Source organism: Ambystoma mexicanum, chromosome 2p, assembly GCF_040938575.1.
Source record: "Ambystoma mexicanum isolate Mex_15411 chromosome 2p, UKY_AmexF1_1, whole genome shotgun sequence".
Lineage (NCBI taxonomy): Eukaryota > Metazoa > Chordata > Amphibia > Caudata > Ambystomatidae > Ambystoma > Ambystoma mexicanum.
The window spans coordinates 1179141752-1179160331 of NC_090923.1; the positions used below are offsets into that span (position 1 = coordinate 1179141752).

General features: G+C 46.9%; 1 protein-coding gene across 3 annotated transcripts in view; it reads left to right on the top strand.

The window, feature by feature from the left end:
- Window positions 1-18580, top strand: part of LOC138567295 (extracellular matrix protein 2-like) — a 510028-nt gene that overhangs the window by 167368 nt on the left and 324080 nt on the right. For all 3 annotated transcript variants that reach the window (XM_069645351.1, XM_069645350.1, XM_069645352.1), the window contains one exon: window positions 13638-13777. In XM_069645351.1, the coding sequence (XP_069501452.1) occupies window positions 13638-13777 (140 nt within the window). The remainder of the gene's footprint in view (window positions 1-13637; window positions 13778-18580) is intronic.

An 18580-nucleotide genomic window follows, 5' to 3' on the forward strand; every position in this document is an offset into this window, starting at 1 on the left:
AAGATCTGGCAAATAGGCAACAGATGGCGTTAGAGAAGGCCCAATCTGATCTGGACTCTTCTGAGCAGAGGCTGCTCAGGAGCCAGGAGTCAGAAAAGGACAGCAGACAGTACATCACTAAAATAAAGGAGAATATGGATGTGCTGCAACAGGAAAAGGCGGACCAGGATACCAGATTTCTGGCCTTGCAGAAGGAGTACCAAGAAGGTTTGGACTCCCTACTGCAGAGCCAGAAAAAGCTGGAGCAAGGATTAGATTTCAATAGGGCATGTGCCGAGCAGGTAGTCACCCTGCAAAGCCACCTAGATAGGGAGAAGGCAGAGAGCAATAAACTGATTTTGAAAGACCTGGATACCCAGGCAGAGTTTGACCAGGAGCGCCAGAAAGCTGGTGCCTTCCAAAGGCAAAGGGATGACCTGGCGGCACAGATGCAGGCTCTTAGTCAGGAAAGGGATACCTTAGGCCAGGAAGTCTGCCACTTAAAAAGGAAAATGGAAGAAAATCACCAGGCCCTCCAGGGACTGGGTGACCGCCAAAAAGAACACCAGAACTTGTTAGAGCACACCAGGAGGGTGGAGGAAGCTCTGGCAAGAAAGGAGCAGGCCAGTAGGGATGGGACTTAGGAGGTAACCCTCCTGCAGCAGAGACTGGCCCAGTACTCCAGGACCAATCAGGAGGCACAGAGAGAAAATGAGGCTCTCTGTCAGCACAATGATAGGCTCCAGCAACAGGTAGCCATGCAGGAGAGACTGATAGAGTCTAGTAAGGCCTTAACTGAGGAACTGAAAGCGCAGACTCTTGCATTGCAACAGGAAGCAGGGGCGGATAGAGATGAGGTGCGCTGGGAAAGGGAAACGCCTGAGCATAACCTCAGGAGCCCTGGTACCAGAGGCCTCCATCTCTCCCAGTCCCTGGACTCTGCCACCCCCATGTCCCCTCGCGCACATGAGCCCAGGGCCACGGAGATGGCAGATTACTATCCAGCTAGAAGTATGGGGCTCATAGGCCAGTACCTCCCAGGAATGGATGGGCGGGCATCCGGGTATGGGCACCCAAGCACAGTGCAATTTAGTGGGGAACCCCAGGCCAGGAGAGTAGGCCCATTAAGGGCATCCTGAAAACCTTTGCCCAGTTAGGTCAGTGGGGGGGGGGGTACCCATCAAATCCTGGCAGCAAGGAGGGGTCTGAAGACTCCTCTGAGCATTACAGGACACAGGAGACCAGGTCCCCACATTCTGCCAGCCATTCCCAGGCTCGCAGAATCCGGGAAAACCTGGAAGATCAGACGGGCACCTCTGGGAACAGCGCTTCTGAGTGGGAGGATGAATGGACCAGGGTTACCCGAACCAAAAAGGCCAATAAGGCAAAAAAGGGCCTTGCTTAAGGACCCATTGAAACAAATAAAGGCAATAAGGAGTGTCATCACGCCTTATCATAAGAACGCCAAGTATTCTGTTTGGGAAAACTTGGAGCTCTATGAGCAAATGATGGAGACTTTCCATTAGAAGGACAGCCAAAGCTGTATTCAATATGTAAAGTGGACCTTCTCACCAGAATACTCCAGTTTCTTTGCGGGGCTGGAGGATCAAAACCATTCAAGGTGGTCCACATACAGGGCGGCCATCTTGAAACATTTTTCTGTGCACAGAAATCCTCAAGAGGCTCGCAAGGCAGCCTACAATTTGCAATGTGGGGAGGATCAGGCCCCACAAGAGTTTGTGCAAGAATTAAATCGTGCTTTTGCGCAGACCACCAGAAGGGTGCGCACGGATAGCAGAGAATTTATCAATACGTTTTTCCATGCCTTACCCAAATACATAATGACCCAGCTCGTGAGAGCTTTTCATGAGAAAAGATCTTTCGACTGGGTCATTGAACAGGCTACCCGGATCTATGAGGTGCAGAAGCCCATCGAAAATAAAAATAATGCGCCGAAAAACCCCAAAACCAACAGCACCCCTGCTGCTACCAAGGTGGCAGAGGTAAAGGTTGCCCCCGTTTTAGATTTGGAGATGGGGGGGCCTAAAAACCTGCCTGCACCAAATAATTCACAGCCCAGAAGGCCCTCGGGCCAGTCACAGACAGGGAGTCGAGGAGGTAGTCCCACAAATGGGGTCCCCCGCCCCCCTGACTATGTAAGTCCCCGCTACAAGGGAAACCGACCAATCCTGGGTTACGTGTGGACTCCTCCAGCCCAATGGGGGGGATCCAGCCAAGCACCTGACCCGGGGAACTTCCCTCCTAACTTCCCCAAGGAGGGCAGAAATGCACCAAATCCTGGCAGAACTTTTTCCCCAGGTATCCACCCAATTTCCAGCCCCAAAATCATCCATCCTTCTTTCCCCAATTCCCTGAGCCCAGACAACCTAATCCGGGAGAGGGGAGGCCAAGGGTGGAGGGGTACCAAAATCTTCCCAACCAGGGGTACTACCAGAGAAGGGATAGCTACCCTTCCTGGGATCAGCCCAGGGGAGAAAATAGAGCCCTGTATCAGCCTGAGCGGGTTTCACAACTTGAGCGCCAGGTCCAAAATATGGCACGGGATCTGGGTCACATACTGAGGGCTCAACAGAACCCTCAGATGAGCATGCCACCGCAGAATGCCCCAAACTCTGGACCTGGTGCTCCAGAACAATGACGGGGGCAGCACCCCGATAACCCACCAGTTCCCAGGGAGGAGGCACAAGGGGAAGGGGGGTGTAAAGCCTTGGAGGAAGCTTCCTTCCCAACTTGTAAACAGCCCCTGGAAAACCAGGAACCGGAAACAAAATCTCCTGCCCCTGAACGCCTGCCTCCCAAGGAGCAGAGGGGGGGTAGGAGAAACAAAGGACCCAAACAGACCCACTTTGTGGAGAAGGTACAGGTCTTCCAATTTGAGGGAGAGGGATCCTCAGAAGATCCTGGGAAAAGGATCTTCTCCTTCAGAGATGGGGGAACTCCTCCCAAGGAAAAATGGGTCCCAAGGGATGCCAATTCAGACTGGGGAGACATGGAGACTGAGCTACCGCTGCCCATCATCTCATCCCAGAACCCACAATACCGAAATCCCCTGGGTCAAACCCATCCTGATGACTGCCTCCAAAAAAGGGGGGGCGGCCCAGAACCGGAACCAGGGGAACCCACAATGGCTCTGATCTCCAGTTGCCAACTTTTTCTTTCAGATTCCCAAGACGCTCCACAGAATTCTGCCCAAATCTCTTCGCTAGCAATGTCCAAAACCAGAAAGTTAGCCCACCAGTTGTCCAAAAATGTGGATTATCTGTGCCCCCTTGAGGAGAAGGAGGGAAGATATTATGCCCCGGTACAAGTACAGGGGCAGGGTACAATTGCGGCACTGGTGGACACTGGATCTCAAGCTACCCTTCTGTCCAGAAGGGCCTTTGATGAACTGAATGCAGGAAGGGGAGAGAATTACCATATTCCTCTCACCTCTCTTCCTGGACAACTGCAGAACTTTGACGGGAAGGAAATTCCTGTCTAGGGGACTGCAGATTTGGACATCAAAATTGGGTGACACAAGGTGAAACACCCGGTCATAGTAGTGACTCCAGAGGGCACCCCTTGTTTACTAGGGAATGACCTCCTGAGAAGATTGTCACCCCTAATAGATTGCGTAAACAAGGTCCTCTGGACCCAGACTAGCCGACCAATAAAATTAAAACAGAGTGTCAACCATGTTAGTTTAAACGGCACATGCCACATGGTTGAACAAAAATCTGACCAAGTAGAATTTCACTTCCAGAATAGCCAAATTCCAGACATGACAGTAATAGCAGTAGGACAACAGACTGGTGATGGGGGGGTCCTCTCTATTTCTGAAAATCAACCTTCCTTCCAGTTTAAGGTGGTATTCCACACTGGAAGGAAACACTCTGAAATTCTTCACCAATCCACAATCAGACACTCCCACTCCTATAGTCCAGAAAGATGTGAAATCAGCTCAGAGCCTGGCTGATATTCAGCAAATTGGAGATCAATTGTTCATCCCTGTTCAGTTAAATGATGGGAAGGACTCTGTTCTCGCTCGAGTGTGTGTGAACAACGGTAAGAGCTTCATCAGCGAAGCCATGTTCCGCCAACTCCCAAAAGATCCAGCCATTCCCACATTCAAACTGATAGACAAATGGGAAATGGACCTGGAAACACCTAATTCCAAACATCTCCTGCCAAGCAGGTGTATGCTCAGAATCTCCATTGGCAACAAGAGCATAGTCCATAATTGTTGGGTCATGCGAGACGTCACTGCCGCCTTTTACTTAGCCAGTGACATTCTCAATCTTTTTGCCATTAGTTTGGACCTAATAAACTTCAAAGCTTGGTCCCGATTAGCGGATAATCCCATGGGCTTTGATGATCCAGAAAAAGCATTTAGGTCAGCTCAATTGCTACCTTATGCAGTTGAAATTCAGATCAAAGAGGAAGTCACCATCCCAGAAAGGACCCGACAATTCTCCCTGGAAGTGAAAGTTAAAAGAGGACAAAAATTGAAAAACCCTGATGCTTATATCCATCTAAATGCTTCTCTCCAACAGCAAGGGTTGGGGGTAAACCCAACACCATTAGTCAACATAGAACATGACACCATTCCAATAGAGGTGGATAACAGCGACTTAAAGAGTATTACTCAAGCCGCAGGTACCATTATTGGAATGGTGGTTGATGACCGACATTTTTCCATTGATCTAGGAAATTAACTGTTAGGACCAATCCCCAAGGACTGTTTTGACAGTGACAGTGATGACAACACAACACCAGACAGGATTTTCACCCAGCATGGGGGGAACTTCCTGGTGTACACTTCTTGCCCTTTTGGTAAGGAAGATGTGACTTGTGACTTCAGGAGGGATGAGGTAATTTTCCAGGTCCATGAGGGCTGCCTTTCCCACCTGAAGCCTCCAGTCCAAATCAGCACTCTGACCAGGGACTTTTCCACCCAGCTGGAGGAGGCCGCTGAGATAGCCAAACCAGAAGTCTTTCCAGGCTTCAGGCAGATGGTGGAAGAGAGAGTCAACCTAGCTGATGCCTGTGTGACCCTGGAACAGAAGCAAAAGTTGAAACAAGTTTTCTTGGATTTCCAAGATCTCTTTGCGGTAGACTCATATGACTGTGGTCGCACCGACATCCACACTACAACAATTCCCACGGACCCTGGAATGACTCCAGTGTTTGTGAAGCAATATCGCTTGCCTCTCGCATCCATGGAGTCCCTTACTGAAATAATTAAGAACCTTGAGTCCCGGGGAATAATCCGTCCAGTCCACAGCACTTTCAATAATCCGGTGCTGGGAATATTGAAGCCAAACGGCCAGTGGAGACTCTGCGCTGACCTTAGGGAGCTCAACAAACGGGTCCATACTTCCCGATGGCCTCTGCCCTACATTGACCAGGGGCTGGCCCAGATTCAGGGGTCACGGGTATTCACAGCAATGGACCTGACCAATGGATACTGGACCGTGCCTGTCAGTAGGGAGGACCAATACAAACTGGCTTTTACCTTTGGGGGCCAGCAGTACACATGGACCCGGACTCCCTTCGGACACCTCAACTCCGGCAATGAATTCAACATTTTCCTACATAAGGCCATGCCCGACCTGGGTGCGAGGGGTAACCTGGCTTATGTAGATGATGTCCTCATCAAAAGTTCATCTGTGGAAGAACACATAGCGGAGATCCGTTATGTTCTGACACAGTTGAGGGCCGCCGGAGCAAAACTTTCCTTTCAGAAAGCACAGTGGTGTAGAACCTATGTTAATTTCTTGGGGCATGAGATTACTCCTCAGGGTCTCTGTCCCCAGGAAAAGAAAGTGGAAGCACTTCAGAAACTGAAGGATCCCACAACTTTGCGGGAACTAAGGAGCCTCCTTGGACTGACTAATTACAGCAGAAAGTTTATTGAAGGCTACGCAGAGATCACTAGACCCCTGATTCATCTCTTGAAGGGGGGGGGTCAAGTGGGAATGGGGTCCAGAACAATCCGAGGCAGTAAGACAACTCAAGAGAAGCCTCTCACAAGCGCCTTGCCTAGCTTACCCTGTCAGAAACAAGGAGTTCTTCCTGGAGATGGGGTTCTCTAATACGTGCTTGACGGCAGTATTATACCAAAAGCATGACAAGGTCAATAAAGTAATCTCCTATGCGAGCAAAACTTTATCCTCTGTGGAGGAAAAATTCAACGATTGTGAGAAGGCATTCCTGGCAACGGTGTGGGCATTGAAGAATTACCGCCCGTTTATCCAGGGTGAACACATCATAGTGGAGACTCCACACCAGCCTCTGCAATATCTCCAAAGTGACAGAATCCAGGCCGGAAATGTGAGTAATTCCCGAATTACTTCCTGGATTCCGTCAATGCAAGGCTTTCCTGTGGAGGTCAGATATGGCCAAAACAAGAAGAGTCCCCTCGCGCAAGGTCTGGTTGACTTGCATGATTGTGCCAGAGAAAACTGTCTCGAGGACGAAAGTCTAAAAATCAAGGCCAACATGGAGGCATACCTTAATTCCCCACACAAAGTCTTTGAAGAAGACAAGTGTGAGGGAATGCCCACTGTCTATGTGGATGGATGCTCGTACCATGTTGACAACAACGGGGAGAAAGAACTGGTGGCCGGCGTAGGGAATACCTGGGTGAAGGAGTTTCCAGAACCCTCCGCTGGATACAAAATTGGTCCCCGAAGTAGTCAGGTGGCAGAGTTGATGGCTGTGCATCAGGCCATCCTCACTGCCGTCCAACATCAACTCCACGAACTAGTCATAATCACAGATTCGGATTATGTACGGAACGGGTTCGTGGAGCACCTGGTCAACTGGAAAACCAGAGGCATGTTATGCGCTAATAACAAACCCCTGAAACATGGGAAGTTAATTCAAAATATTGATGATCTGGTCACATCGAATGGGATGACCATCTACTGGAAAAAGATCAAGGGTCATTCCAAAGTAGAGGGACCAGACAAAACTGGAAATGACTTAGCTGATCAGCTGGCCAAAACCGGGGCCATCCAAGGGGATCTAATAGAAATAGAGTTCCTGTTGGGGGAAATCCAGGTCACTGCGATCACTAGGTCCCAGACAAATGCTCACAATGATCTTTCAAATGCCCAATGGAGCCAGGAGACCCCTGATAGTGATTTGATTACAGCTCAGAAGGGGGATCCAATCATTGGTAAGTTTTACCAACGCCTTGAGGACCCTGAGAACTTTCCCCTGACGGACACAGATTACATTGGGAAAGAGGACCTAAGAGTGTTGATGAAATGTCCAAAAATGTTCCGAATCCAAGACAGTTTGTTGGTAAGGAAATCCCAAGCTGGCCATGATCAGTGGGTGGTTCCTATCTCATTCCGAAGCCTGATGTTAAGTCACGCCCATGATGCGGCCACCGTCGGCCATAGGGGGTTTCACACAACACTGGAAATCTTAAGAGAGGTTGCATACTGGCCACACATGGGGCAGGACCTTGACCAATACTTGAAGGGGTGTCTTGTGTGTGCACAATTTCAGCCATCATCCCTCACACACCGTGCACCTCTCCAAAAGAGGGGGATGACACTGCCATGGTCAGATTTGCAAATCGACTTTGTAGGCCCTGTGATTCGCTCGTCTAGAGGAAACAAGTACATGTTGACCGTTACATGCTTGTTTACCAAGTGGGTGGAATGTCTCCCAGCCCCAAACTGCAAGGCAGAAACAGCAGCTGCCCTGATGATTAATCACATCTTTTCCCGTTTTGGTCTACCTCAAAGGATTGAGTCAGACAGAGGTAGCCACTTCACCAGTGAAGTAATGACAAAGATGTGGGAGATACTGGGGGTTAAAAGGAAGCTACACATTGCTTACAGGCCAGCTTCTTCTGGAGCAGTGGAGAGATATAACCAAACCATTGTGAGCATCTTAAAAAAGTTTGTGGCAGATTCTGGGCCAAGTTGGGATATCCGATTACCTCTGGTCCTAATGGCCATCAGATCTACCCCTTCATCTGCAACTAAAATGTCACCATTTGAGTTGATGACCGGACGCAAGATGGTGCTTCCCCAGCATTTGCTCTACAGAACCCAAGAGCAAACGTTGATAAATGCCTCCACAACTCATGAGTATGTGGAGAATTTAAGGAAACACCTCCAACATGCTTTTGCCTATGCTCAGCGGAATCTAGAAAGATCAGCCGAGAGCATAAAGACCCACTATGATTTAAAAACTACCCGAAAGGAATATAAGGTGGGTGATCGGGTCTATCTATACAATTTCCAAAGGAACCAGGCCAAACAGCGAAAATTCCTGCCTACATGGAAGGGACCGTTTGAAATTATAGACAAAATCTCCCCTGTGGCCTACAAGATCTGCATCCCCAAAGGCAGTCTGGCGGAAGGGGAAGACAAGTGGGTACATATAAATCAGCTAAAGTGTTGCCATCCCAGGCACACTCTGCAACAACTGGAGGAATCCACTGGAATCCCAGAGGGGGCCGCTCCAGAGTAATTCAGTTCCAACCCTAAAATATTCCACATATAGCATATAAAATTCCGTGATCCTTGTATATATATATATATGTTCTCGTCTCCTAATTTAAAAAAGAAAATGTATATGTTCATATCTTCTGATTCATAAAATGTATATGTTCGCCATACCATTAATAGTGGTGAAGAAATGTCTACGAATAGGTATTGCCGCTTTGATTTATCATCCTAGGAGAGATGAAACCATGGAGACTGACCAAGGAGGACGACCGGGGACCGGGAGCAGAGACCCGAGGGGCCCGGGGTACCGCCCAATCCTCCCATCAGGACCAGCAAGCAGAACTGATTGATCGACTGGAGGGAGGAAAAGATGCTGAACTGTGCCATCCATGGAATTGGAAGAAGAGGAGGCGAACATCCCAGATCTTGCGAGTTCAATCAGCGAAATGACAGAATGGCCATCGCAAGTGGGGGGGCTTGTGGGATGTTTTTACCCATGCATACAAGCCCTACCATAAAACTGTGCAGTACTGGCATGGAAAACATCATGATGGCCAGAACTCCCCAGAGAGTGCACAGGGAAAACATGAAGAATAGGCTGCCACCCATTTTTGCCTATGTTGTGAGCACAGGAGGGCACTGCCTAAAACCACCATTGGGCTACACACACAGTAGCCTGAAACCATAGGGAATGGCAATGCTGATTGCCAAAAATCATCTCAGAACTGTGGGGAATTCATTTTCTTAATCCCAAAAATGGTTGCATTACCAGTACTCACCACTATCAGAAAGCTGGCGTTTTAAAACCACCAGACTTTTGTGTAAAACTGACCAAATGAAACAAAACCAGACCAAAGAAAGACTTGCTAAGAGGTGGATACAATGTAAAACTATATTCTGAAATTACTTGAAGGAAGTAATTATTTAATGTATAGGTAAAAATTGTCAGTTTGATTTGAATGTAGAAAACTGGGAACAAAAAGTGACATTTAGCTGAAACCTGGCTTAATGAAACTGGATTCTGCCTGACAACTACCCCCGACAGGAGTTGAAACTGGATCAACAGCTACTCTTCCCAGGCCTAGCTGCATCCTGCTGCCCCTTGCCAAAAGGAGTTGTCACCTCTCTGATTAGATTAGGGGTGGAGCAGCTGGGGACTACAGGGAGTTGAACAAAGGCCTGTCCTGGACTCAGGCAAATGTTATATTGGGGGCGTCGTAAAATAGCTTCCTCTTGGGAGAAACTGGGGGGCAGCTGTGCCTCTGTGAACAAGCTGGCTTGGGGGAAGTGGATAAACCAGTTATTCCACCCTGTGATGTGGGAAGCCACACCCCTTTTTGACCAGAGCATAATTTTAAAAAGATAGATAACTCATAGTGCGGACTTGTCAGAATTATATAAGTAATATCATTATTTTTGTGATTTTTCTGTGAACATTTTAAGAGGTGTTAGGACCCTGGGGTATGTTCCTGGGGATAGTAGCGGAAAAAAGGTTGTCACTCCAAATGTATGCATGTTAAAAATCTGACACTTTATCATCTGTAACCCATATCCCTGGTGCACATTTGTGTAAAATCTGGAAAGGTTTAGAGGTTGTTATCTGGATGAAAAGGGGAGAATTCTGTCATCAGTGGACACGACATCGTACAAAGACAGGGATCGGATGGTTTGGTGCTACAGAAAATATGTTAACTGGACCTATAATATTAGAAAAATGGTACATAGATAAATATGTATTTGGGTCAGAAATAGATTTGTATGCAATCTGACAAAGGGAGGTTCCTCTGACCATAAAACCTACAGCATCACTCTGACTCACATTTCCTTCCCCCAATCAAGGGAGAGAGGAGGAATTGGCCAATGATAAGTGAGAGGGGCAGGTTTAGTTATGACCAACGCACACACCCACTTTCAAAACACATAAAAAGAGACTGCTGGGACAGGTAGAGAGAATCAATTCCATTTGCTGCGGAGCATGCTGACCGACGACTTCACATCCAGAGATCCAGACTTCAAATCCATCAATCTCCAGAACCTGTAGCAGAAATTAACTCCAGAATTTGTAGCAGAGAGGCCTGAATCCACCAGCTGAATCCTCTTCAGCAGGCCTCAGAACTAACCAAACTATTCAACAGCCGGGCGAGCTGTTTGAAGTTTTGCTGAGAATTTTTGCAATAACCTGTAGCAGTACCCAGAAAGCAGTGTTACATCCAGAATCCAGAGAGGCTAGACCAGCAGAGCAGAGCTGACCCAGATCGCTGTGAGCAGAACCGGTGCCTGATTGACCCGTCGAGCAGACAGAACCGCAGCCAGACGTGTTGACCAGATCCGTGACGAGGCCTAGTTCAAATTTATATTGTGAGTACCTAGCAGAACTGTGCAGAACCAATCTCTTAGTTAAAATAATCTAATCCAAACTATTTTAACCTAAGTAGAACTGCCTCCTAGAAATCGTGTCATCTGTCATTTTTAAAGCTGCACAACTGTCACCTGTCAATTCTGCAGCTGCAAGCTGTCACCTGTCATTTTGAGTTTACTTTAAATCCGAAAAACGACCTTTATTTAATCGTCCGTATCTCTGGAACCATTTGGGCTAGGAACGAGATCTACTTTCCTCTGAAAGCTTAGAATCTAAGCTTTCCAACAAGCCTAGAACCGACTTCGTACTCCTTATACTTTTACCGCAAATGTGATTCATGCACTCACGAAATTTACAGCGATTTGCGATTTTGGCTCAATTTCTCCACTTGTCAAAATAGCAGCTCCATTCTTTCTTTTGTTAAAATCCGTTTGCAACTTGGTAATAACTCATAGAGCATTGCTAAAGTGAGCCTGAACTAATACCAACACACATCTCCCACTCACCCTGAATCTCTAGAGGGAATTAAAATCAGTTGGCACATTTTCCCATCCATTGCCATCACATTTAAAAGCATTTTGGGCCTGTGTTTCAAACTCCTACCTGTTTCCTCTAAGCTTGCTGGGGGGGAACTGAATTTTGTATTGTATTTGATTGCATTCCTGAGAACTGTGTGCTCCTCTTTCCATCTCCTTCCATTTCTTACATTGCATAGGGGAGGGGGGTGAATTGCCAGAGAAAAAGTGATTGTCTTATCTTTTGCTAAAATCATATCAAGTATTTCTGTACTGCATTTTATTCCTCATTGCTTTTCCCTTGAAATCATAAAAGTATTTTTGCTACTTTATCCATCCTATACCAACTCCTCATTGATTGTAAAGAAGTGTGCTAGTGCCAGATTACCCATTGTTGATCAACATCATATGTCTAAGTGTACTATCAGATATTAATTTATTATAAAGCGTGATATATATATATTGTTTAAATTCTCAAATAAACCTTTTAATTTGCAAAACAAACCTACTCCTTGTCTCAGTGGGGTCAGGGGGATTCTAAGAGGGGGGTGTTATACAAGGGTGGTCATCCAGAGTACTGAACTACACATAAAAATACATTAATAAGGGTTTTCCTCAGCATCCCAGACTAGGCCATGACTTGGCTGTAGTGTTGATTGAATATCGCTTACACCACGCTTACTCTCTTCTTTACACCACCACTCAACTAGAACACAGAGATACTATGACACCATGCGGTATAGCTGATCTCATACCAACATCTGCCTCATACTCCCCATCACTCTAACTAAATACTGCTGGTTACACACCCCCCAGCCAGGCGTTCTCAGGCTTAAGGCAGCCACAATCGGTCTGGATAAATCCTGCCAGAACGAACACATACTCTTTATCTCTCAACCACCACACCTACCGCTAAGAAGCAGCTATTACATGAATGCCACACCAGCTGCACACATATCCGGTGCACACATGCACCTTTGACTCTCTCTACTCTCGCTACTGACTTGAACTTCGGTTCCCAAGGGCGTTCAACCTATCAGCACCTTCAGACCATATCAATGGTATATAAGGCGCTATATAAATGCAAAGTAACATAACATAACATTCCCTGCCTATACCTGCACCCAACTTCTAATCCCTTGTCCCTGAGGCTACATCTGACACTCCCTTTGTCCCTCTATTGCATGCTTCCTTCTCTCCTTAAGTACATTTCAGCCCCTCGCTCTTTCGCTGCCCTTGCTTTCTTCCACTTCAGGCCTTACTCCCTTTCTCATTACAATCAGGGCTCTCTCTCTATGGCTAGACTATTTTGATTTGCTTTTTGGTACTGCCACTTGTGGTCTCATCCTTTGGCTTTCTAAGATTTCAGTCGACATAAATTGTGTAGCATTCTATGTCTGAACACTTTTTGTGGCCATTTCTGCCATGTTCTGTTAAGTGGGATTGAATACTAGATTTCTGTTCTTGCAATAAACCTGAGATGGGGTAGGATGGATGCCATTCACTTATTATCTTTTAATGGAGAATTGTTTTTAATGATTACGCTGTGTGCTCATTTGAATTAAGTTGCTGTGTATCCTTATTGATCAAAACCGCTCTGATGAGAATAATACTTTCCACCAGTAGCTTCTTTTAATTTACCTTGCCTCTCAGGGTGGGCCTAGTCCCATTAATATAGCAGTTTGGCTTTCTTGCTGCTTAGCACAATGGGCTAAATGCCTACTCTGCCGGCCAACATTTTCTGCAAAAACACCAGTAACAGTTCATGCTCCACCAACATGAATCCACAAATGATCTCCAGTAACTTCAAGTTATTTTATGCAAGCCTTCAATACGAAATTGTATCCAATGTAATATCTCATTTTAGTGAGCCACGTCTTTAAGAGAGTAAGCCCTTCTCACCGGCATTTGAAACTCTCTGACCTTTATTCAAAGAGCAGAATAAGATCGCTTTTAGAGGCCCAAATCCCCCTGTCCATTTCCAGTTTTGGGACCATAGTGACAGATAAGGTACACTTTAACACCTGTTTGAAAGCCGTATACTTTTACAAAGTAACCTGGTTGCAATGTTCTACCTCTACACCCCTGCTCCAGTACCCAGAATATATATATTCAAAGTAATATCTCAGTTTAGCAAGCTATACCTATACCTATTGCCTGCACCTGAACATGACACCGTTCAAGAGAGTAAGCAGTTCCACCCAGCTTTAGACACATTATTACCTTTTGTTTCTCACCTTGCTCTCCAAGAGAAATGAGGAAGGGTGTTCCCACACTAATGATCAATAAATCAATACGTCCACCCTACAGGAGCTGCACCTGGACAGTAACCGGATAGAGCAGGTGTCGGAGGGCCTCCTGAACAAGACCCTGAACCTCAGCGTGCTGGTGCTGAGCAACAACCGTTTGCAGGAGGACCGCATTGCCATGCGCGCCTGGATCGACCTGCCGTGAGTCTCTCTTGCTTCTTATCCATAGTTTTAGCTTCTTCTCAGTCTAGCTACTTATGTTTGTGCTTACATTTCAATGCTTCCTGATTGGCCCTGGAGTCGCACACACAAAAAGGTTGTCAAACTAGTTATCACTGGTTGCCTCACCTATTCTCATTTTCTATATCTCTGTGGATGCACAACGTAGTAACACTGCAACGTTATTTGAATTATTGTTTTAGTTCTAGAATGTACCTCACAATTGATGTCGATATTGACCTGCAACCAAACACATGCAATAATTAAGCAATAAGCACTGAGCAGAGGGGGGCATTACCGCTTCAGGTAGTGCCCCGGGGCCCATAGTTACAGGCCTGAGCGAAGCAGTAAAAAAAAGTAAGCAAACAAAATGGCTGTCATGGAATGGTAGAAGGGACTACACATAGTCCATTCTTCCTTTGCATGGCGGGCATTAAATAAATATGAAAAAAAGTTTTAAAAAAATGTCCGCCATGGAAAGGAGACAATGGACTATACGTAGTCCCTTCTTCCTTTCCATGGCAGCGTGTCAGAAGTGTTCCCAGCGTGTCCGCTCCCAAAGAGGAACCAAAAAGAAGGTAAGTGGGGGGAGGAGAGAAGGTAAGGGAAATCTGTGGGGGTTGAGGGGAGGGAAGCACTTACCTCATTCCCTGTGGGGGGTGGAGGGGAGATGGCAGCCTCCAGCCCTAAGGAGGCTCGGAGTGGCGTGATTACCATGTAGTAATGGTCCTGTTCTGAGCCTTCTCATTGGCTGAGAGGCTGCCATCCCCCACCCGCCTGCCAGGGACTAATTTTCATTAGCCCCCAGAGTGGGGGTGGGTGGTGCAGCCAATCAGGTCCATGGATCACGGGTTGAAACCTGTAATCTCAGCCCGCTTTCCATGGAACCTGCAGGCTGCCTCCCCTGCCTCGGGCCTCCATCTTTCCCCCGCCCTCCCTTTTCTTTAAAAAAAAAAAATCCCAACCCCCGCCCCTATCCCCACTTACCTGATTTTGGCGGCAGCGGTGCCGCCCGCTGCCACTGCAGCATCTCTTTTCCACTCGTCATCGTCATAGAAAAGGGCCGCCATTTTAGTTAAGTGTTTTCATTCATTCAATGTGACGCGCGCGGTGGCCCGTTGAATGAATGAAAAATCTATTTTTTAGCACACCGTGTTACCGCTTTGGTAACCTGGGATGCTAATAGTGTTAACCCCCGTTCCAAGGACTAGAATGCGGGGTAACCACCTTGTGTCCTCGTTATAGGCACTCGCTATGCTTGGGCTGATAACTTGGGTTGCTGCGCGGTTAACCCGTTCCAGCCCTTGGAACAGGGGGTTAACGCTATAGTCACAAAAAACAAACGTTCTGGGGCACAGCTGTAGCACATTTAAAAATGGTGGTGGAACGTATGGAATTTGAAGAGCCCATCATAACTGCTGGCTCACCGGGTCAGTGGGTAGTCTCCAGGTGTGCAAGCGGGCTTCTGGCCCTGCACTACAATCAGTTTAAATGTTGAGCCGTAGCACCTACCAGCTATTTGAAATGTTGAAGACTGAGGGGGTTAAAGAGAGCAGCAGGCAGAGGGGCATTGGAGTAGTGGGCAGAAAGCAGCATGTGGCACAAGAAACTGGCCATTGTGATATTATTTATTAAATGTAGCCTTTAATTAGTAAGAACATGGATGCAACAGGAAGAGCAGGACAGGGAAGGCCCTGCACGAATGCCCATTCTTGTATTAAGTATGGTTTCCATACCTCTCCCCAGTGCCTGTGTATAAGTGTGCCCTGCTGGAGATTGTGATTCTGACCCCATTCATCTCCCTCTACTACACCAAGGGAGCTGGGTGGAAAAGAATGTCAGACAGAGCCCTTTTTCATCCAGCCACCTGTCAATCACTGCATGGTTTACCTGTGCTGTCACACACATACTCCTGCGTGTGTCCTCCTTCATCTTCTTGATACTCTGCATTAGTGGTATAAATATGCAATAGTGCAGTTATCTGCATTCTCTGTATTTCTCTGTTTTACAAACCCAGCAGAGTCCTGTCCTGTGCACAGGTAAGTGTGTCTGGGACTACCACGCTTCTCTAGGATAGCAAACTACATGGGGGGTTTCCCTAACTCATATATGTTATAATGACACAATGAGGTGATGTAGGCAGAGGCATCGATAGACAAAGCAAAGCCTGGTTTAAAGCCCACAAGGGAGCTGGGGTGCAGCCAGTCTGAAATATTGCATGACATCACACCAGGTACTCTACAGCTGTTATCCCATACTTAAGGCTTCTTTTTGACACCATGGCCACGGGGGTGTGGTGTCAATAGCAGATGGGATGCATGTCCTATGTGATAATTGGGTAGTGATTGGCTGCTGCAATGCTTTTGAGATGTGGTGACGTCTGCACGGCAGGGCCCTTTACCTCCCCATGAAGCCTTTTGGGACTGGCTGAGGAGAAATGTAGCTGCGCTGATTGACATTGCCACTAGCCGAGGAGGTTAAAGGGCAGACCCATTACCTCCAGAGAAGGCAATAATTTCGGACTAGTTGAGGAGGACTCTCTGATGGGTATTGGAAGTAAGAGGATAGAGTCCACCTCCTTTACCTTCAGTGACAGGTCTTGGGCATGTAGGGTGAGAGTCACAGATCTGTTACTTTCAGTGAATGACATGGGTACTAATATAGGAGGGGCCAGGCCATCACCTTTCAGAGACAGGCGATGGGAATGCCTGAGGAGGTACGGGCCTCATTACAAGTTTGGTAGTATCTGGGCACTAAATCCTCTGAGATACCACCAAACAGATTTACCTTTACCACCACTTGGTCCGGAGGAATTACCGGCAGATTACGAGTGGTGGTAGGTGGTATTGGTCCCCATTTATTAGAGTCCATCGGACTCCATGGGGATTTCGGCGGAATTACCACAGACCTTAATTCCGCTGATTTTGCTTTTTCTTGGCTTTAAAGCAGATGAATTACCTCCAGAATTCCTCTCGAGGTTTTTCTTCCGCCTTAGCTCCAAACCTGTAGTTCGCTGGTGTGAGAATGCAGAGGTAATGCAGTGGTAACTCTGTTGCCACTGCATTACCACTCCTTTTGTCCACACCACCAAACTCGCAGTGAGGCCTGGATGTGGCTGTGCCTTTATGCGTCCCTTGAAAGAAAAATGAACCAATACTGGAAGGGGATTGCAGCTGTAACTGGGGAGGAATTAATAGGGTGCAAATGGCATTGTGTTGCACCCTGCGGACAGGCCTACGCTACTATCCACATCCATCGGTCCAGTGAAGGAAATGTTTATGCATCAGGGATTGCCATCCCCAGGGACAAACCATGCTGTGGACAGAACATGTAGTAACTTGCCAAGTTTACATGAGGGCACTAACGAAACTAGGGGGGTCATTACTAGGTTGGAGGTAGCCATGCCGCTATTAGCGGCATGGCTACACCCTTACTGGGTACCGGATCCGGGTTCCTTATATGAGGAATTACCGGGCCATTCCAACCTTGAAGGACCCGGTAATTCCTCATTTAAGGAACCCGGAACCGGTACCTCCCCATTCCCACTCGAGCCCCCATAGGGCTCAATGGGAATGGGGAGGGTGCTAACAACGGGCCCGTTAATAACAGGCCCGTTGTTAGCACCCTGGTCTGCTCGTGGGTCCCGCGAGCAAACCTCGTAATGCGGGAGTAGGGGTTTAACGGGGCCAGCAGCTCTACCAGCCCCGTTAAACCCCTACCGCCAACCTTGTAATGACCCCCTATGATTCACTGTATGACACCCTCTGTCATGGCCTTTGACAGACGAAGGCCCACAAAGACTAGTTCAGCACGTCCATAATATGCAAAATGCAGGGGAGGAATACAATCTGAGGAAACATGTCACTCATGTTGTCAAGGAGATGGAAGTCTTAAGAAATTGACAGAGAAGACAGACATGGCAGAAGAAGCAGCTTTAAAATGTGTCATTCTAACTTCCTGGCTGAAAGTGAATATGATGACAGGCTTCGACAGAGAGGAAAGACTACATTTTCAAACATAGCCAGAAAAATAAACAAACAAAACTTCAGTAAATAAGAAGCACCCCTTCTCCACCCTTCAAATATGGCACTTATTTTTTAATGTCCTATTTTTTATTGCACAAAATGTTTGATAAAAAGAAATGATAGCAGCAGGTTCTCCAAACCCCTCTTTTAGGTCCTCACTAGAGATCTCTATGTTGTAATATGCCAGCTGAGTGTTTTTCCTCCCCTTCTCCTCTTTCACCCGAATATATTCATTTTACATTAAATGTATTGTTATTACTTTTAAAAATGAAATAAAATGTTTGGGAAAAAAAGAAACGGCTCAAGAAAAAAACAGAAGATATCAGAAAAAATGCTCAGAAGGGACCACTTACAAAAATATATGGGCATCTCTGTGTCATTAATAAAATGGTGGCTCCCGAGAATCTCTGTTTTACAGCACTTCAACGATAAAGGAATAATGGTGTTTGGACGCAGAAGCACCATCCCCCATTTTGGGAACCAAAATAGGTGATTTTACGTTCTAAGACATAACCTTGGAAAAGTGGAAAACTGAACAAAGGCGACCCACTTTAAAACATTTACCTGCATTTGGGTGAGATTGAGAATTGAGAAGATCGATCCCAGTCTCCTGCATGATCCATTTTATCTAATAAATAATCCACACTGGAGGGACGGACTTGTAAGGCGTAACATAACAAGCTAATGATTCTTTATCAATACCTTCAGAGCTGCCAGAAGCACAGAAACTGCTCTCCTGAACATCCGTGAAGATCTGCTC